At 44.0% G+C, this 21487-nt stretch overlaps 1 protein-coding gene across 1 annotated transcript in view; it reads right to left on the bottom strand.

The window, feature by feature from the left end:
• Nedd4 (NEDD4 E3 ubiquitin protein ligase) overlaps positions 1–21084 on the bottom strand; it is a 90177-nt gene extending 69093 nt beyond the window's left edge. The window contains 5 exon segments of the mRNA XM_050125603.1: positions 7344–7382; positions 7479–7557; positions 12444–12517; positions 13435–13600; positions 20929–21084. Of these exon segments, the coding sequence (XP_049981560.1) occupies positions 7344–7382; positions 7479–7557; positions 12444–12517; positions 13435–13600; positions 20929–20972 (402 nt within the window). The 5' untranslated portion in view covers positions 20973–21084.
• Positions 21085–21487: the final 403 nt, after the last annotated feature.

Below are 21487 nucleotides of genomic sequence, written 5' to 3'. Positions count from 1 at the left end.
GGGGGAGAAAAAAAATAACAAGTCTGGCCATGGTGGCACAAACCTTTAATCCCAGCACTCGGGCAGAAGCAGGCAGATCGCTGTGAGTTTGAAGCCAGCTTGGTCTTCAGAGCAAGTTCCAGGGTAGTGAAGGCTATAGAGGAAAAACCCTGTCTCAAAAAAAAGGAAAGAAAAACAAAAAAGAAAGGAAGGAAGGAAGAGAAAGACTTTCTGAATAGATTCTAATCAAAGAAGTAAGTCTTACTGATCTAAAACAAGGGCTAGGCAAAATATAACGTGTGTATCTGTGCTGTATGCATGTGTGCGTGAGTATGCAAATATGCTTACCTATACCAAGTCTGTGGAGGTCAGAAGTGGATGTCAGGTACCTTCTTCAAACTTTTTTTTTTTTTCTGGATTTTTCGAGACAGGGTTTCTCCATGGCTTTTTGGTTCCTGTCCTGGAACTAGCTCTTGTAGACCAGGCTGGCCTCGAACTCACAGAGATCCGCCTGCCACTGCCTCCCGAGTGCTGGGCAAACATTTTTTGAGAAAGGATCTCTCGCTGAATCTGCAACTTCCCATTTTAGCCAGGCTGATCAAGCTGTTTATGCCCCTAGCACTGGGGTTCCAGGGATATGTCATTGTACGTGGCAATAATTATATTTTTTAATGGTCTTATTGTGTCTATTTACATGTTTGAAACGTGGCTCTGCTATGTTGGACCGACTAATCTCAAAATCCTAGGTTCATGTGATCCTGCTGCCTTAGCTCCTGAATAGCTGATTGTAAGTGTACCATCACATTCCAGCCCAAGCTGGTCTTGAACTTCTGATCCTACTGGCTACACCTTATACCTCCTCCTCTACCTAACACCATCAAACCAGGTTTATACTTACATTGTATATGTATATACAAGTAACTACACTAGAGCCTTGACTTTCTCTCCCAGCCCCAAGAACCTACATATTTATATTCCAGACCTTTAGGAAAAGTTTTCTAGATTGCAGAAAGAGCTCAGTCAGTAAAATGCTTGAGAACCTAGAATCAATCCCTAGAAGTAAGAGAGCCAGTCTGGTAAGGTGTGCTTCCAATTCCAGCACAGGGCAAAGGAAACAGGCAGATCCCTGGGACTCAGTGACCAGCCAACCTAGCCTAACTGTACACTGTAAGCCAGGGACAGATCCTTTCCCAATGAAAAAGGGTGGATGCCTAAGAAACAATACCCAAGATTGTCCTCTGGTCTTTGTGTGCACATGTACTAACACACAAAGTGGTGGGGGAAAGCAAAATCTGTTGACCCACCAAGGGACAATAGCTTCAGGGATCTAGTAAGTTCTCTCCTACCTATCCAGATGGTACTGGTATCTATAAAAGATATGAGAAATCACATTTAAGTGACATTTTCTGATTTTGTGGATCCACGAAGATGTCAGACTCAAGACTTGAAATCATTTGGGACAGATTGGCAATAAGACTGGACATAAACTCAGTGGTACAGTGCTTGCCTAGCATTTTCAAAACTGAAGATTCAATCCCCAGCAACACACCCACCCACCAGCACCACCACCAGTCCACTGTGGGCAGTACCATTCCCTAGGCTGGGTACCTGAACTACAGAAAGCTGTAGAAAGTTAGATGAGAGCAAACAGCATGGCTACTTCATTTCTCTCAGCTCTTGAACACGGATTTTATGTGAACAGTTATTCGAGGTGTAAGCCAAATTACCCCCCACCCCCTTAAGCTACTTTTGGTCAGGATAGTTGATTGCAGCAACGGAAATGAAACTAGAATACTAACAATACTCAGTTCTATTCTCTCATCGTCCACATCTGGTTTTGGTAACAGAGCACTGCTGGCCTCATGTATGAACAAACTGCAGGACGTTCCTTCCTCTTCAATTTTTAACCAGATACTGGTTGAATGTGTGACAGAAGTTAACAGTGGAACTACTGGGATTGAACTCTTCGTTGAATGCTTTTAACTTAAAGTTCAGTTTCTTTAAGAGATACACGGCTATCTGGACAACTTACTTCTCTGTTAAGTTTTGATAGTTTGTATCTTAAAGTAACTGGCCCACTTCATCTAAATTAACAAATATACGGGCAGAGAACCACCAGCTGGCATCCCACATCATCTACTTTTACACTGGTGAAGAAATAAGGACATTTCTGTACAAGCAATTCACAATCATCAAGCCAGTGTTACAGAAGATGCTTCAAGGAACATCTTCCATAAGAGGTGGAAAGAGCATAGGAAAAGCTGGGCAGTGGTGGTACATGCCTATAATCCCAGCACTTGGGAGTCCGAGGCAGGTAGATCTCTGTAAGTTCGAAGCCAGCCTGGTCTACAGAGCTAGTTCCAGGGCAGCTAGGGCTACTAGACAGAGAAACCCTGTCTCAAGAGCACAGGAAAGAATATTGTCAAGGGAGAACTAGATGAACAAAGGAGAGCTAGGAAGGAATCCATCATGTCTAACACAGTAACCAGGGAGATCTGATACGAACAGGAAAAGAAAAGAACAAACAGGACTCAGTACAGGTCACTCTATTATGACCTTAAATGTAACTGGCTTCAATTCAACAATAATGAGACACAGACTGGCTGAGTGGTTTTAAAAACTAGATCTAGGGCTGGAAAGAGGGCTCAGAGGTTAAGAGCATTGATTGGTCTTCCAGAGGGCCTGAGATCAATTCCCAGTGACCACATGGTGACTCACAACCATCTATAATAAAATCTGATGCCCTCTTCTGGCGTGCAGGCAAACATGCAAACAGAACACTCAACACTATACATAATAAGTAAATCTTAAAAAAAAAAACATAATAAATAAATAAATCTAAAAAAAAAAAAACCAACCTAAATCTAATGATCTGTTTCTTAAACAAACAAACAAATGCCCACGTCCTTCGTGAAACCAAGGATGGGGCACAGTCTACTGAGTGAAATGAAACAGACCGGAAGCTGGCAGTTCTTCCAGTGTCTGACAAGGTAGACTTCGCACCAAAATTAGTCAGCTTTTTTCTAAGATGACTACATACTAAAAAAGGGAACAATTCATCAAGGAGATGTAATACTTGTAAAAGACCAAGGTTCCCAATTCTACAAAACAAACACAAAGGATATAAACTGTCAGACAGTAATAGTGGGTGATTTGGTCAGTACTGAACCCTCACCTCTGGAAACACTGTCCAGACTAAAAATCAACACAGATAGCTCAGAGTTAAACTCTACCACTGATCAAATTGACTTAGCTGATATCTACTGGATATTCCGTCCAAAAGATACAGGATACACATTCTTCTCAGCAGCCCATGGAACCATTTCTAAAATAGATCACTTTCTAGTCCACGAATCCAGACTTACCAAATACAAAAGAATCAATATAACCTCTTGCATCTTATCAGCCATAGTGCAATTAAACTAGAAATCAGCAGCAAAAACACACAGAGCAATTACACGAACACTCGGAGGGACTCTTGAATAACCACTGTATCACTGAAGAAATCGGAAAGCTTCTGGAGTCAAGTGAAATTGAAAGCCCACCTTATTAGAACCTCTGGGGTGCAACTCAGGCAGGTCTAAGAGGAAAGTTTACAGGTATGAGTGCTTACATTAAAGAGTGGGGCTGGGGGGGGGGGACCCTCACTTGGCTCAGTGGCTAAGAGCACTTGCTGCTCTTCCAGGACCCGAGCTCAGTTCCTAGCACCCACATCAGGTGGCTCACATGTGGTTGTTACTCCAGCTCCAGGGAATCCTCTGGCCCATTCAATTTCCCATATATACCTATACATAATTTAAAATAATAAAAATAAATCTTTTCTTGAAACTCAGAAAGAGGCTGGTGAGATGGGCAGCTCAGCAGATAGAAGGGCTTGCATGTGGGTCTGACAACATGCAAAAACCAGTAGATTTTCTAGATACCAGCAGAAAAATTAAAAAAAAAAAAAGAATAAAAAGAAAAAAAAAAAAGCCTGTGGAGCTAGAGAGAGCTGACTCAGCAGTTAAGAGCATGTGTTGCTCTTGCAGAACCCTGGTCCAGTTCCCAGTATCTCCATGGTGGGTCAAAATGAGTTCCAGAGGATTCCAGTGCCTTCTTTTGACCTAGGGGCACCAGGCACACATGTGCTTTACATGCATACATGCAAGGAAAACACTTGAACATATAAATTGAAATAAATAGATCTAACCAAAAAAATTTAAATACCTATGAGATAAAAGGCCTCTACAATGAAAAGTTTAAGACACTGAAGACACTAGAAAATGGAAAAAAATCCCCCATATTCAAAGACCAGAGACGTAATGTTGTGAAAACAGCTGTTACTAAAAGCAATCTTCAAAAATCAACCCCAGCCCCACCAAATGAAATTCTTCACAGAAAAAAAAAAAAAAAAATCCTAAAATCCATGTGGAAATAAAAAGACTTCACACAGCTAAATCAACCCTACACCGAAGGAATACTGTTACATAACAAATTGCCATGGTACCGGCACCGAAGCAGGTATGCAGGCCAAGGGAATGGATCAGACGACTAAACCCACACAAAGAGCCACCCGATGTTTGACTAGAGTTGAAAACATCCTCTGGAGAGAGCAGTTCTTTAATCCTGGGTGGACTCCCAAAGCAGAACAATAAAACAGGCCCTTATCTCTTGTCTTGTGCAAAAATCAATTCAAAAATCTATTACAGACCTAATGCAAATTCTGAAGTGTTAAAACTGCCCAGGGAACATACTTCAAGGTGCAGGCCAGGATCTTCTGGTGCTGATAAAGATGCTAAGTATGTAAGAAATAATCAAAAAAATTGACAAATGGGAGCCTATGATGTTAAAAAGCTTCTGCACAGCAAAGAACACCATTGCCAGAGTGAAGAAATCCTGCAGAGCGGGTAGAATGTGTGTCAGGCACACGTCAGATGACACCAATAACTCACACACGGAGCCCCGGAAAATTAAACTCCAAAGAATCAACCCGTCCAGCCAGGAAGTAGGAAGAGATCTTAAGGGGAGTGGGAAATGGAAAAGGCACTAGAAACCCTGAATTCAGAAAGCAGAAAGGGAAAAGGGAGAGTAACTGGGGAAAGGAAGAGTGCCAGCTGGGCATAGGGGCAGGGAGAGCCACGGAAGGCCGTGGGGGATAAAAGAAAACACGGAACAATGACTCGTGTTTGAACATACCACTATGGAATGATTTATTTTGTATGCTAACCTAAAACATTAATTTAAAAAAAGATTGTCCTATATGCTGAAGTCCTCAAGGATATTTTTATAGTCAATTTTCACATTTTCTTGTGCTTAAAAAGAATAACAAATAATCTCAAGACAAGTAGAGATGAAGATGAACAGAAGAATTTTAGTTTTTAGTTCATTCCTTTCTGTAACATCTTTATGTTAGCGTTTTCATGGAAATAAATGAATCAAAAATAAATTGCTTTTAATCTACACAGTAAAGCACTGTATCTAAAAATCAAAATAAGGGGTTGGAGAGGTGGCTCAGAGGTTAAGAGCATTGCCTGCTCTTCCAAAGGTCCTGAGTTCAATTCCCAGCAACCACATGGTGGCTCACAACCATCTGTAATGAGGTCTGGTGCCCTCTTCTGGCCTGCAGGCATACAGACAGAATATTGTATTCATAATAAATAAATAAATAAATAAATAAATAAATAAATAAAATATTTAAAAAAAACCTACAAAAAAGACAAATCAGCATTCATCAAAACCATGACTGCCATTATGAGGCCAATGAGAAGTTAATAGTACAGAAGGGCAGAGCAAGGCATGGTGACACACACCCTAATCCCAGAACTCAGGAGGTAGAGACAGGCGGCTCTCTAGGGGCGGAGCCTGAGTGGCATCCTCTCTCAAAAAAAAGGAGAAAAGCAACGTACAAAGAAAATTTCTGCACATTGAAAAATGCACAAACTTCTGAGCAAAATACAGTAAGGAAAATAATAATAAATTTTAAATAAGTAACTGAGCCACTTGGGACAACTTTGAACATTCCTGAGCCATACACATGCCAAGGAACCCGTCCAAGGCAGCCTCTGGCTGAAAGAGGAAAACCAAAAGTTAGTTTCACTTTTCTCCAAATGGCTCTAACCAAGTCTGTGCCACTTCTTAAAGAATCCAAAATCTGAGACCAGTTTCAAATGCTGGTCCTGCAATGCTGAGTGGAAGAAGAGCTGTCTCTCACCATGGACACCAGAAGCACTTTGCTGGTGCAAGGCCTTCAGAGATGCTCCCGTGGCCATCCTCAGCAAGTTCTTCCCTTCCGTCTCCCATCATGGGAACTGAAGAAACTGCACAAACCTCGGCCTGTCCAATGCAGACAGGAGGCTTCTTGTCCCTGACTGAAACCGTGTGTTCCACAGCTGCAGCCACATATATTTTTTTTTCTTGTTTTAATAAAACAAAACAAGTATTTACCCAGAAGAGCACTGCACCAAGGGGAAGAGATCAGAGGAGCCTGGCAGATGAGAGCCACAGTGACCCTGGGTGTGAGCTAGGTCAGACCAGGTGAAGAGCACATTGGAGAAGCAGAAAGAAAATGGGAAAATGTTTTTTTAAGAACACCGGCCAGGCGGTGGTGGCACGTGGCTTTAATCCCAGCATTTGGGAGGCAGAGTTTAAGGCCAGCCTGGTCTACAGAGTGAATTCAGAGTGAGTTCCAGGAGAGCCAGGGGTGTTACACAAGAGAGACCGTCTTGAAAAACCATTTGAAAAACAAATAAATACTCGGGAGGCAGAGGCAGGCGGATCTCTGTGAGTTCGAGGCCAGCATGGTCTAGTGCCAGGAGAGGCTCTAAAACCTACACTGAGAAACCCTGTCTCAAAAAAACAAACAAACAAACAAAAAAAAAAAACAAAAAAAAATTTGCTGGGTATCTGGGCATGGCCACACACACCTTTAATCCCAGCACTCAGAGAGCAGAGGTAGATAGATCGCTGTGAGTTCAAAGCCAGTCTGATCTGTATAGCTAGTCCCAGGCCAGCCACAGTTCACAGGGAGACCCTGTCTCAGAAAAAAAACCTTAAAATTTTCTTTTAAAAATTTTGGGCCCAGTGAAATGTCTTGGCAGGTTAAAAAAAATTTTTTTTATGCAAGCATGGAGCTTGAGTTTGATCCTGGGGACCCATAAAAAGGGGGAAGGAGAGAGCCAAGTTCAGGATTGTTTTCTGACCCCCACCCGTGTACTGCATCAAGTGCACGTCCTCACTCACACACACATCACACACACACACGAATAATAAACAAAATTCAAAAGTCTAGGCAAACTCCAAGACGTATTTTAGAATATTGTAAATGAGTATTTAATGTGGAGAAAAAATATTTTCTTCTTTTATAATAAAATAAAATGCATACTTACTCTGAATAGTATTTCTTCATTCCACTTTGGATTCAAAGACTAAAAGACAATAAACATAGTGTAATTTATTTTTTAATACTTTGTCATTTAAAAACAAAGTTTATTAAAAACTTGTGGAAGCTGGCTAAATCTAACCTTTTTGATGGTTTTCGTCTGAACGCTGGTGAGGACTCCACTCATCGGGTCGTACAGCGTCACTCTCACGTAAGGGTCACTGTTAAAAACAAAGGCGTTAGCAGCGGCGGCTCGGCCCAACCGTTCACGTCATCAGATTTCCAGAGTGCTCCTTGTTAACAGCTGCTACTATTTTATTATTTCTATTACTTCGTATCCTTAAAATTCAGGGATCTGTACACAGGCTAAGTATTTGCAGAAACTTACGTTTTGTTAAAAAGTTTACATACCAAGTCAGTAAAACAGGCAGGAATTTAGAATGCAGATCTCTTACCCACAGTTCTGGTGTCTTACAAACTTTTTAGATATTTTAAAAATGTCTTGGTCCTTACTGTCCCTTTTGAATGCAGGTGGCTAATTGAGGGGTTGTAAAACTAGCTTTTCAAGACCACAGCTGTTTCCAAATCATCTCACAGTATAAACCTTGTTACATAGGAAAGACCTGCACACACGCGGTACACGTCAGCGCACACAAACATGCACAAATACACATAACTGAAAATAAATAAATCTTAAAATTTTAAGTCTTCACAAACTAAGTTAAATCTTTAATTATGTTAAAATAAGATGAACTGCAGTTAAAAATTATTACACTTTTCCAAGCAGGGTGGGATATACCTGTGTGTGTGTGTGTGTGTGTGTGTGTGTGTGTGTGTGTGTGTGTGATGTATGTAGGTCCCTTAGAGCTAGAGTTACAAAGTTCCCTGACAAGGTACTGAGAACCAAACTGAGGTTCTCTGCAAGAGAAGCAAGTGCTCTTTACTGCTGAGCCATCTCTCCAGGCCCGAACCCTACTAAAGGAAGACATGGAAGAGGACATCTTGTGACACATGGGCTTTGCAGAGCAGAGACCGAGTAAGGACATCTTAGCCGGCCACAGTCAAATCTCCCTTTCTCTCTGAGTATCAGAGCTAGTGCTGACTCTTCTCATCACTTACTTCCCCCCCCCCCCCCCCCCCCCGGGTCCTCATAAACCTTCTCATCTTGATTCACAAAGCCCACTCCCAACACTGGCACTAATTAGAACCCACCTCCTTCCGGTCCTCCTACTGTGTGGGGCGGATTCACTTGTCCAGCGCCCTCTACCAACTCCTTTATCCTCCAGTTTTCCCTTTGACCTAGTTTTTCGAGGTACATCAATTGTTTTGACACTCCCCCATTCCTGACTCCCCCTCCTTCCTCTAGCATAGTGGAACATGTTTTTTCTTCCTTTCTCAGCTAAACTTTACAAGAGAATGTTTGGTAATAACACTTAGACAGCAGTTACTCCGCATCAAACACTGTTCAAAACAGCCTTTGTGGATCACGGTCAGCTATTATTCTTCTCTCCAAGTTGTGCAGACTACACGGCAGGGGGATGACCGGGGCTGAGACTGCAGGACCTGCTCCACAGAAAACCAGTCTCAACCAACACAGTGACCTCCCCCTTCCTCCCTTCATGCCCATGGCTCTCTAGAACCACAAGGTCTAGATTCTGTCTCTGTCCTCAGATCTATTCTGAAAATGCTCTGAAACACTCATCTCTCGGTTCTTACACCATTTTTCCCAACTTAGGTGTGTCACTCTTTGTATATCTTTCTTTAGAGTCGTTTCATTATTTATATGTACGCGCACGCAGTGCCTGCAGAAGCCAGAGAGGGCAGTGGATCGATCTCCTGGAGCTGGAGTTATACATAGTTGTGCGTCAGCTGATGTAGGTGCTGGAAACCAAATTCCAGTCCTCTAGAGCTCTTACCCTGAGCCATCTCTTTAGCCCCTCAAGTTCTCCAACACACCCTCTACTTTATGGCAGGACCTTCTGCACTCCCTGCCCCCATTCATCCCTCACTACCAGGGATTCAACACAGACCATGCCAGCCCTGGATTTCTGAAGTTGTCACTATATAGCATAGGCTGCCTAGACCTCACAATCCCACTGAATGCTGGAATTATAAGAATAGGACACCATGTCTAATGAGTCTTTCTAATTTATTGCAATAACCTCTACTTTGTGTTTATTTCTTTCCACTAATGTTTCATGTAATTATTGGCATGACTGGATACAAGTCTGCAACTCCTTATGTCTTCCTTTCCTTGTCCTGCCTCCTTTATATATATATATAAAAAAAAAAAGATTTGTTTTGTATTGGCTTTTTAATTTTTTCAAGAATTTTATTTTTAAATTTTTGCTTTTACAGCCAGGCACAATAGAGCACACCACCTTTAACTCCAACACTCAGGAAGCAGAGGCAGGCAGATGTCTTGAGTTTGAGGATAGCCTGGTCTACAGAGCAAGTTCCAGGACAGTCAGGACTACAATTAGAGACCCTGTCTCAAAACAAACAAACAAACAAAAAAAAGAAACAAAATTTCTGCTTTTGAAAAACCTTTAGTTCTTTGCATTACTGCAGATGGTTTATGTCTTCTATTATATGCCCTTAAAGACTCTCTTTACCTATGCATTCTATCACAACATTCTTCCATACAGGTTCACAGCAGACACACGTACAATGTACAGCCCAGTAGTATAAGCTGTAATTGCCATGAGCATTCCTTTAATCTATAATACAAATCCTTAAGATAAGGTTGTGAACCATGATTCCAATGGGCCCAGTATAAGGTCTTACAAGGAACCCAGATTTGATTCCAGCACAAACATGGCAGCTCAAAACCATCTGTAACTGTGATTCAACACCTGTGGTGACCTCTGTGGACATCAGGCACATACACGTATATACACAAGACAAAACACCCACACACATAGATCAAAATTTTAATTAAAAAAAAAGTGTGGTTCTAGATATTTATTGTTTCTGATGCTCTTTTCCTTCCTGAGAATCTGAGTTTCCATCTGGCATCAAATCTCTTTACCAGGAGCAAGATGCTTTAACATTTCTTCCTAGAAAGACTTAAGTTGTGCATGTGCATGTGGGTGCAGTGCCTGTGGAGACCAGATGAGGGCGTCAAATCTCCTGGAGTTGGTCACAGGCAGTACACTGGAAATGGTCTTCTGCTGAGCCATCTCTCCAGCCCGATATTTTCGATAATAAAAAATTATGTGTATCACTGATTTCACTTATTCTTTTTGTTTGTTTCTTTTTCCAGTGTTTCACTGAGTAGCCCTGGCTGTCCTGGAACTCACTCTGTAGACTAGAACTCAGAGACCCACCTGCCTCTGCCTCCCAAGTGCTGGGTTAAAGGCATGCACCCCCACTGTCTGGCTTGAACACTTACTCTTCAAAAATGTTTTACTTCATTATTTAGCTCTCCATCCTTTCTGAATCTTAGTATGACAGATTGTTCCTTTATATCTACCATCTTCTAGTTGGCAAAGACTCCTCTTGATGTAAGCTCAGTTCATCTTTGCTCCACATTCTGCTACCACAACCATCTGAGCATTTTAATTTCAGATACTGTACTTTAGCTGCAGAATTTTCCTTTTATTTCATTATTTAGTTATTTAGGCCTCTACTTCATTCCTGAGACTTGTAATATTTTGACTAACAATGGGCATACATTCTTTCTTTCTTTCCTTTTTTTTTTCCTGAGACAGTGTCTCTCTATCTAGCCCTGGCTGTCCTGGAACTCATTCTGTAGACCAGGCAGGTCTCAAATTCAGAGATCCACCTGCCTCTGCCTCCCGAGTACTGGGAACAAAGGTGTGCGCCACTACCTCCTGTTCACACATTCTTTATCAACTCAGTGTGTTCCACTTCCCTGGCTCTTTACAGATCAGGTGATTATATGCTGTACCATGGACACTGTAAATTGAGCTACAGAGACTCTGGGTTCTGTGATTTTCCTGTTTGTCTATCTTATTTGGACAAGGGTCACAAACTCTGTTGGGCAATGACTCTCTGCTCAGATCTTTTGACATGAGCTAAGAGTCCAGCTTCTTTTCTTGCAGAATCCTCACCACTGCCACGATTACTTCAAATTGCCATTTCTCCACCACAGGCCCCACTGCTCCAGATCTTCAGGCTATGAAGACGACAACCACTGCTCCAGTTTGTGATTCTATGCAGCTTCAGAGTCTTTTTTTTTTTCTTTTCTTTTCTTTTTTTTTTTTTTCTTGCCAGACAGGGTTTCTCTGTGTAACTCTGGCTGTCCTGGAACTCCCTCTGTAGACCAGGCTGGCCTCAAACTCACAGAGATCCACCTGCCTCTGCCTTCCAAGTGCTGGGATTAAAGGTGTTCACTACCACCGCCCGGCTCAGACTAATTTCCACAATGGGGAAGGACTCTCAACTTCTTTTCTGCAGGTGTGGATCCCCACTAGCATTGCCCTGCTCAGTTCAGTCTATGCTCAGAGAACTACTTTTTATATTGTATCCAGAGTGTAGGGCCCGGGTCTACCCTTGTTCCTGGGGTTCATCTTGAGGACAGTTTCTGGTCAGCTAACTAAAGCATTGTTTGTTCCTGTGCTCCCCCCTGCCCTGCCTGATTAGCTGTAGGGCACTGACTCCATCGTTGGTATGGTAATTTCCTACCTGCCTGGGCAGAAATCCTTGTGCAGCAGCTAGGTATATAAGGATTTCCCCAAGTTTGAATAAATGGCATTTGGCTGATCTCCTTTCGAATGACCCAGGTCTCTTTGTGTGTTCTTTCAATCTCCAGGCCCTTGCCCAACTCGCGTAAGGTACAGTGGCATGCGAACTGTACTGAGGGTGTAACACAAAATCGGGTGTTACACCAGAGATTATGGTTGCTATCGGCTAAAGGATTTGGAGAAACAGAATCTTATAAATTTCTGGAAGCAGAACTCAATAATAAATTCATATTTATCACTGTCTTTAATTTGACAAATTCAGTAATTCAGATACCAAGAAATATAACTTCACTGTGCATCAAAATTTGCTAATATCATTCAAATTTTCATTTAATCAAAGTTCAAGAAAAAAACTAAGAAATGTCAAATTAAAATCTCAACTCATATACTATACTTACCTGGCCCCCAGGATGTCCTTCTTGGCCAGGCCTATGCCAGCTATAACCTTCACTCTCACAACTCGCGTGTTATCCTAAAACACACAACGTTCTGTTTTAGTTTTAGATAATTATGAGTTATCAAATACAAAATGATCTAATACAATAATAATATTAAAATTAGAGAACTCTTTTAAAATAACCTGATTAAAAGCACATAAAAGAAAATAAAAACAGAAATTGCTATTTTTAGCTATAGTTGATCACATACAAAAGAGCTAGTTATTACATTCAGTAAGAATTTGACATTTTTACAAGAAAATCTAACGACAAACTATAATGAAGTTACCACGGTTGCTGTGTTCATAACATAAAATCAAAACTCACAGTCATTTGTAATAATACCAAGGAAAGGTAATTATTCTTAAAGTCTCATCAAATTGGTATAAATAATAGCATAGCAAACACACTGTAATATGTCAAATACCAATTACTTTGTATATCATAGTGGAATGAGATCTTATAGGAGAATGTCTTCATCTTAAGAAGGACATATCATCTGAGGGAAGCTAGGGGGAGGAGTTGGTGGGGTAAATGTGATCCAAAGATAATACAAATATATAGCTGGGTGTGGTGGTATACCACTTTAATCCCTGGGAGGGAGCACTAGGCAGATCTCTTTGAAATCTGAGACCAGCTAATCAGGCTAGCCAGGATTATACAGTGAGATCATATCCCCAAAATTATAAATAAGGGAAGAAACAAAAAGAAAACTATGGGGCTGGAGAAATGACTGAGCAGTTAAGCTCAGAAGTTAAGAGCATTAATTGCTCTTCCAGAGGACCTGAATTCAATTCCCAGCACCTTCAGGATGGCTCACAACCATCTATAACTTCAACTCCAGAATCTGAAGTCCTCTTCTGGTCTCTATGGACACTAGGAACACACACGGTATACAGACATACATACACACAAAACACCCATACACATAAATAAAAATTTAAAAACATACATTGTGGGGCTGGAGATATGGCTCGTCGGATAGGAGCAAGTGATCCTCTTCCAGAGAACCTGGATTCAACTCCCAGCACCCACATGGTGGCTCACAACCGTCTGTAGCTTCACTTCCAGGAGATCCGACACCGTCTTCTGTCTTATCCAGGCAAAACTCCCATACCCATAAAAATAAAATAAAAAGATTGCATGAAATTCTCAATCAATTAATAAAAATGTTATACTTTCTAAAGAGTACATATCAAAATATTTAGGAAGAAACAATACAAATTCTGTAACTTATTCTCAAATGGTTTATCAAATAAAAAGTTGGATGTGAGTCTGTCCATGTGTAAATAAAAAGGAATGAACACAATGTTACCATGCTGTGGCCTGAGTTCATGGCTATAGAAACATGTGTCACACCCCTTGTAACTGTCCTACAGGTTAGAAATAGTTCAAATCTAAAGAGGGTAGATATGGATTCACTTTGGCTACTGGGGAAAAATACCCAAACCAAAAGCAACTTAGGGAATTTACTTGGCTTACAAATTCCTCAGCCCATTGTGGAGGGGAAATCAAGGCAGAATTCAAGCAGCTATTCAATACATCACATCCAGAGTCAAGATCAGAGACTAGGTAAACATGGCCCTGCATGCCCTGGGCCACCTTTCCCACTATCACACTGTTTGGGACCCCTGCCCAAGGAATCTGCAGGACAGTTTGGTATAACACATACTTCCATAAACTCGGTGCACAGCCTGGTAACACTGTGTTCATTCTCTTTTATTTATATACACACAGACATCCACATCTAACTTTTTTATTTGCTATGTATGCTGGCTAGTTTTATGTCAACTTAACACAAGATACAGTCATCTGAGAGGGAACCTCAATAGAAAAATGTCTCCTTAAGATCGGGCTGTAGGGCCAGGCAGTGGTGGCATCTGGGCAGTGGTGGCTCACATCTTTAATCCCAGCACTTGGGAGGCAGAGGCAGGTGAGTCTCTGTGAGTTCGAAACCAGCCTGGTCTACAAAGTGAGTTAGTTACAGGATAGCCAGAGCTGTAACACAGAAACCCTGTCTTGGTAAGGGGGGTTGTCGGGCTGTAGAGAAGCCTTTAAGGCATTTTCTTAATTGGTGATCGATGTGGGAGGGTCCAGCCCACTGAGCGTGGGGCCAACCCTCGGCTGCTATAAGGTGGTCCTGGGTGCTGTAAGAAGGCAGGTTGAGCAAGCCATGAAGAACAAAGGCAGTAAGTGGCCTCTACAGCTCCTGCCTCCAGGTCCCTACCCTGTTTATGTTCCTGCCCTACATCCTTCACTGATGGACTGTGATGTGGAATTGTAAGCCAAATAAACACTTTTCCTGCCCAGCTTGCTTTTGGTCATAGTGTCTCTTCACAGCAGTAAGACACTAAGCTGTTTGAGAGTAAGTTATTAGAGATGTGAGCCACCAACAATGGACTGGGTCTTCTTACAATAACTAACAGTCAAGACAACCCCTACAGACCTGTCCACAGGCCAACCTGATCTAGATCATTCCTCATGAAGAGCCTTCCCCGTGTTAGTGCATGGCTTTAATACCAGCACTCAAAAGGTAGAAGCAGGTAGAACTCTGTTCAAGGCCAGCCGGGCTACCCAGTAAAATCTTGCCTCCCCACCCCAAAAGTACAGAAATAAAATTAATAAAAATGCACAGACTTTAATAAGGTTACACATACTGTTGAAGGACACAAGGGATATAATAAATGGAGATATTCTCTCTGCTTGTGGGTTCAAGTATTTAATAATAAGTAGTCTATTTTCTCCAAAATAATATAGAAACCCAATTTCAATCCCCAACACCTTGAATTTTTTGTGGTCTTAACAAATGATTTGAGAGAAAACAAGAAGTTAAAGATGGCACCTGTTCACTATCTCACACAACATGCATAAGAAACAAAATTCACTGGTCAGTGGTGGCACATTCTTTTAATCCTAGCACAGAGGCAGAGACAGGCAGATCTGAGTTCTGAGTTCAAAGTCAGCCTGGTCTACAGAGTGTGTGCCAAGACAGTCAGGACTGTTACACTGAGAAACCCTGTCTTGAAAAGAAAAAAGAGGGGGGGGGGAGAGGGTGAGGGAAAGGAAGAGAGGGAGAGAGAAAGAGGGAGGGAAGAAGGAAGGGAGGCGGAGGGAGGAAAGGAAGTAGGGAGAAAGGGAGGGAGGAAGGAAGGGAAAGAAAAAACAAAATTCACTGGTCAATGGTGGCACACCTTTGATCCCAGCACTCAGGAGGCAAAGGCAGGAGGATCTCTGAGTTCGATGTGAGCATGATCTACAGAGTGAATTTCAAGACAGTCAGGGCTACACACAGAAACCCTGTCTCAAAAAAAAAACAAAAAAGAAAATAAACAGGGGCTGGAGAGATGGCTTAGCGGTTAAGAGCATTGCCTGCTCTTCCAAAGGTCCTGAGTTCAATTCCCAGCAACCACATGGTGACTCACAACCATCTGTAATGAGGTCTGGTGCCCTCTTCTGGTCTTCAGGCATACACGCAGAAAGAATATTATATACATAATTAATAAATAAATTTTTTTGCAAAAAAGAAAATAAACAAAATTTCAGTTAAGACTAAAGTGAAAAAGAAAACGTTAAAAAGTTCGCAAGAGCTGGCAAAATGGCTCCATGGTACTGCTGCCAAGCCTCCTGACTTGAGTTCACACCCTGGGTGGGAACCACACTGTGGGAGAAGAGAACTGACTCCCCCCATAAGTTGTCTTCTAACTTCCATGCGTGCACCATGACACACGAACACACACACACACACACGTTTAATTTCTAAAATGTCAGAAAAAATTACGAGGGTTTTATAATATTTCTATGAAGTTGAGTGGGAAAGAAGCAGGGCTGGAGACACAGCTACGCTGGTAGAGTGCATGCGGAAATATAGAATGCAACCCAACACATCCTGAGCTTTAATCTCCTTGCCTCCACTCCCAGACTACAGGTGTGCACCATCACCCCCATAAACCAGGCAGGCACATAGCCAATAAACCAATAAACCTCTATCTCCAGCCTCAGACACTGGCATTCTTTTTTGCTATGGTCTACTTTTATTACTTTTAATTATATGTGTATGTCTGTGTGTGGGTCCCCGTGAGGGTCAAAAAGGGTGGTATGGGGGTCCCCTGGAGCTCAAGTTACGGGCAACTGTGAGCTGCCCTATGAGAGTGCTGGGAACTGAACTCAGGTCTTCTACAAGAGCAGCAAGGATCTTACTGCTGAGCCTTCTCCTCAGCCCTCAACACTGGAATTCTTTTGTAGGAAAATTCAATACTCACACATGGATGCCTGTTAGCAGAAAAAGCCAAGAAACAAAGTGGTGACCTTTTTGATTCCATCTCCATCCATATCTGCAGTAAGTACATCTAAAAAACCTACTGCTGAGGAATAATCCTTTTGTACACTGTAAAGATTTGTCACTCAAATTTAATAAAAAGCTGATTGGCCAATACGATTTTTTGGGATAGAGGGAATGCTGGGAGGAAGAAGGGTGGAGTCAGAGGAGTAACCAGCCATCACAGAGAGAAGATGGACATGCCATACTGAAAAAAGGTGCCAAGCCATGTGGCAAAGCATAGATAAGAAATATGGGTTAATTAAAAATGTAAGAGTTAGCTAGAAACAAGCCTGAGCTATTGGCCGAACATTTTTAATTAATATTAAGCCTTTGAGTGGTTACTTGGAGCTGCTGAGGTACAGAAACTTCCCTACAACCTACTTCTCAAAAACACTAACTAATGAGGAAACAGTTACCAACTTCAAAAGACCTGGCAGAGCCCCTCTGGAAGAAGGCTGGAAGGACACCAGGTAACAATCCCCAGGTCCTCTTCCTTTCTCTCCTACCAAAGACTGGTGAGAACTGCCTGGCACCTTTAATCCCAGCATTCTCATGGGAAGCAGAGACAGGCAGCTCTCTAAGTTCAAGGCCAGCCTGGTCTACAAAGAGTTCCAGGTTACACAGTGAGACCCTGTTCAAAAATGAAAAGGGTGATGAGAGTTGTTTTCCACTGCTGTTAATTCCAAGTGACCATCGGAGCAAGCCATGCAAATTACACTTCTTCATGTAGGCTAATGCTCCAATGGTAAAATGTCTGCAAATAGGACCTCTTTCCACAGGACATACATGGAAGACCTAAAACTCATCATAAAGTGGAAGAGGAATTGGATCCAACTTCAGCATGCTTTAATAATCACTGGCCAGTGTGAGTCAGTGCCTAATCGCTGTGGAAGATTAAACTACAATTCTCTACATTCCATGCCATTTCTATTCATTTTTCTCCTTGGTTCAAATTGGTTCAAATCCATTTCCTTTTTTTTTTAAGATTTATTTATTTATTATGCATACAATGTCCTGATTGCATGTATGCATGCGGGCCAGAAGAGGGTATCAGGTTTCATCACAGATGGTTATGAGCCACCATGTGGTTGCTGGGAATTGAACTCAGGACCTCTGGAAGAGCAGCCGTGCTCTTAACTCTGAGCCATGCGGAGATGGCTCACAGTATAGCTCTGGTTGGTCTCACAGTCAGGTGATTGGCTCTCAGCTTCCCAAGTGCTGCAATTACAGATGTGAGAGCTACGATGGCACACTAGATGACCTTAGACTGCCCCCCCCCCCACAAGGTCTCTCTATGAAGCCCAGGCTGTCCTGGGCCTTGCTATATAGACCATACTGGTCTCAAAATCCACAGAACTCTTCGTGCCTGTCTCCTTGGTACTGGGATTAAAAGCACGGGCTACCACATCTAGTATATGCAGTATATCCATGGCTTCGGGCACACTAAGCAAACACTCCACCAACTAAGCCCAACCACTTTTAATAAACAGCAGAGGGCTGCCTACTCCCAGACTTGTCTATGAGTTCAAAAGGTAACCCAGCTGCCATGTTTCCATCCTTAAATAAAGTGGGGGTGGGGAGGGGGGTGTGGTATGTGTTCCAAGCCCCCATTTAGTTTTGTGATAAACCAGAAAATCACTGCCAAATGACATCAATGAGCTGCCAATTACAACCAGAAAGCAAGCCGTCTTCTGTCTTCTCCACCAGACAGTAAACTCCTTGGAGGCCAGCAGTCTTTTATTCCCTCAGACTCCCTGGTGCTTGGCACAATGCACACAGAACACTTAATGAACGTCTGCTGAGTAAATATTAATAACCCAATTACCACCGCAAAGGAGGATGCTCACCACCATGTCCGTCTCTATCCTCCTGCCTCACTCTCTTCCTTAATGTGCACAAAGTAGACCCAAAAAGACGGAAGGAAATCTGAGTCACGGGGTGCACATCTAGACCTTCATCGTGGGGCTATCAGAGTCCTTACTGACAAAGTGGAGTTCTCAGCCCCAGTTGCTGCTAAGCAACTAGAGCTGCCGCCCCGATCTTTAGTTCAGCTGGGCAGATGAACGTGATAATGAGGAATACAGATACTGGGCCAAGAGGGAGGAAAGAGATGGCGAGGATAACTTAAGCAGTATTTAGTCTGTGATCAGCTGGCTCTGCTGGAAGGAGGTGAGAAAAGCAATCTGGGAGAGCCAGCCTCCAGGAAGCAACAGAAAGCCCCCAAGGATAGGGTGGGATGCCAGCTTGAGGTCCTCCAGACTGGATGGTTAGGCAGCAATGCGTGATCTTCTCCTTCTAACTCCTTCGACACAACAATGGGGACTAGTCAGACTGTCACACCTAGCTAGAGCAGGCTGAGCACTGCTTCGGGGACTACGGAGCTAGTAGAACCATCCGTCTGCCCGCCATCCCCTGAGAATTGAACTTTCTTCTAAAGGTTTACTTATTTGAGTGTATCCACATGCATCATGTCCATGCCTGACGTCCACAGAAGTCAGAAGGGCATCATTTCAGATGGCTGGAAACCACCATGTGAGTACTGGGAACCAAACCCAGGTCCTCTGCAAGAGTAGCAACTGCTCCTAACCACTGAGCCATCTCTACAGCCCTTCCTGGAACATTCTGAAGAATACATTCAACCCAGCATGCATTTAACAGTCCGGCAGAACTAACTGTTCCCAACTATGACTCAATACCCACTATTTTGCCTTTGCCTGCCTCTCTCCCCCCACTGCTCTTCTGGGTCTCTGGTAATCACCAATCTACTCTCCACTTTTTAAATAGAGAACTATTCGTGTGTGTGTGTGTGTGTGTGTGTGTGTGTGTCCGTGCTCTTGCACAGGTGCCACAGAGACTGGAAGAAGGTATCAGATATCCTGGGGCTGGCATTACTGAGGTGCCCCATGAAAGTGCTGAGTACTGAACTCCGGTCCTTTGTAAGCGCTCTTAACCACTGAGCCATGTCTCCAGCCCCCCTACTCACAATTTCTACGACAGAAACTTTTTAGATTTCACGGGAGTGAAATCTTAAGCATCCATCTCTCTAAGATGGCTTATTTCACTCAATATGGCTTCCATGCCACCCATGTTTTAAAAAAAAAAAAAAAAACACAATCCTCGTCTAAGAAATCAAATTCTAACTGCAGCACAAAAAAAAGGTTCTCAAAATACCCTGCAATAATTATTAGACATTAATAAAGTGCTCTCTGTTTATAAACAAAAAGCTTTCGGGGAAGTGGGGGGAATTGGAGGGCGCCGACCATTACAATGGTGTTTGGAGGTACCTGAGAAAGGAACAGAAATTAGGGGGTTGGGGGTTTCCAGCTAATCGGGTTCAATCTTGATAAAAAACTACATGTGATCGCTAGATTAAGTAACAGGAATTCGCAGATTTGATTCACATACGCCACACACACACACGCACACGCACGCACGCACAATCTGAAAGGGTCACTGTTAAACACACGAAGCCTTTAATGCCCCACCCATTTGAGACAACCGCCAGCTCCATCGAAGCACTCCCCAAGAGGGCCTCACTTTTAGCAAGCGCGAGGCAAAGTCGCGATTAAGTTGTTCGACTGTAACAGACTGCTTTGCCTGCTTCAAATCCTGGGGCTGCAGTTTTCAAAGCCAACAGCTGTGGGGGGTTCTTTCAAGTATTTCTACTTCTTTTGCCTTCATTTTTTGAAAAAAACCCTAACAAAGGCCTGGAACAAAGTGTGAACTCCCCACATCTGACACTTGCGGCGGAGTCGAAGGAATCCCACCTCCCCGCGTTCCCACCCGGGCCTCTGGGAAGCCATCGTAGGAAAGTCGCTAAGTTCCATCGGTTCCCGCTGCAGCAGGAGCGGGATGCTGGGCCCCGGGATGTCGCCCCACCCAAGCCCTCGCCCTCCCCGAAAGGCTGCGCGCGCCCAGGCCGCAGCCAGGGCCCCCGGAGGCCGCCAGGGAGGGCGATGGCCCTGATCAGCGGGGACCTGCTCCCCGCAGCCGCCTCGTGCGCGCCTCTCCCCACCTCTCCCTCCCCGCGTGTCCCGCTCCAGAGCGAGCGGTCGAGCCCGGGCCCGGATCACCGGCCTCCCACGCCTCGATGGGGGACCCCCGAGCGGCCCGCAGCCGCCCCGCACCTCGTCCTCCGGGAGCCCCGGCGCCTCCGCCTCTTCGGCTGCCATGTCCGAGCTCACGCTGGACGCACCGCCCCTCCCAGGCTGCAGCGGCGGGAGAGGAAGGGGAGGAGGCGGCCTTGCGGCTGAGGCCCACCCCGAGAACGCGCGGGGGTGCAGGGGCGCGCGGCGGGAAGGGGCGGGGCGCCCTCCGCGGCTGCGCGCGTGGCTGGGCTCGGGCGCGGGGGGCTGGGTTGGAGCAGGCGTGGCGGGACTCCAGACACAAGGAGCTCGGCTGGCGCGCGCGCGCGCGCGTGGCAGGGCTGCGGCGGGGGCGCGCGCGGGCTGGAATGGTTGGTGGCTGAAACCCGCAGCCCCCGCCTCTGCAGGCGCGGGGGCGGGGGGGGGGGGGGGGCCGGGGATGGGGGACGTCGCTCTTCCGCAGAGAAACTACCTTGCGGTTTTGCTCAACAACAGGTCTCCCTGGGAGCCCGCCGCCACTCGGGCCTGTGTTTAGAGCCTGGAGATTAGGCGCATTTAAGTCCCATCCTAAATCCACGTCTGAAAGCGTGCTCTTGCGGATC

This window comes from Alexandromys fortis, unplaced genomic scaffold (genome assembly GCF_014885135.2).
Source record: "Alexandromys fortis isolate MF-2015 unplaced genomic scaffold, M_Fortis_MF-2015_v1.1 scaffold_22, whole genome shotgun sequence".
In the NCBI taxonomy this organism is placed as follows: Eukaryota; Metazoa; Chordata; class Mammalia; order Rodentia; family Cricetidae; genus Alexandromys; species Alexandromys fortis.
This window is presented reverse-complemented; position numbering and strand designations above follow the sequence as displayed.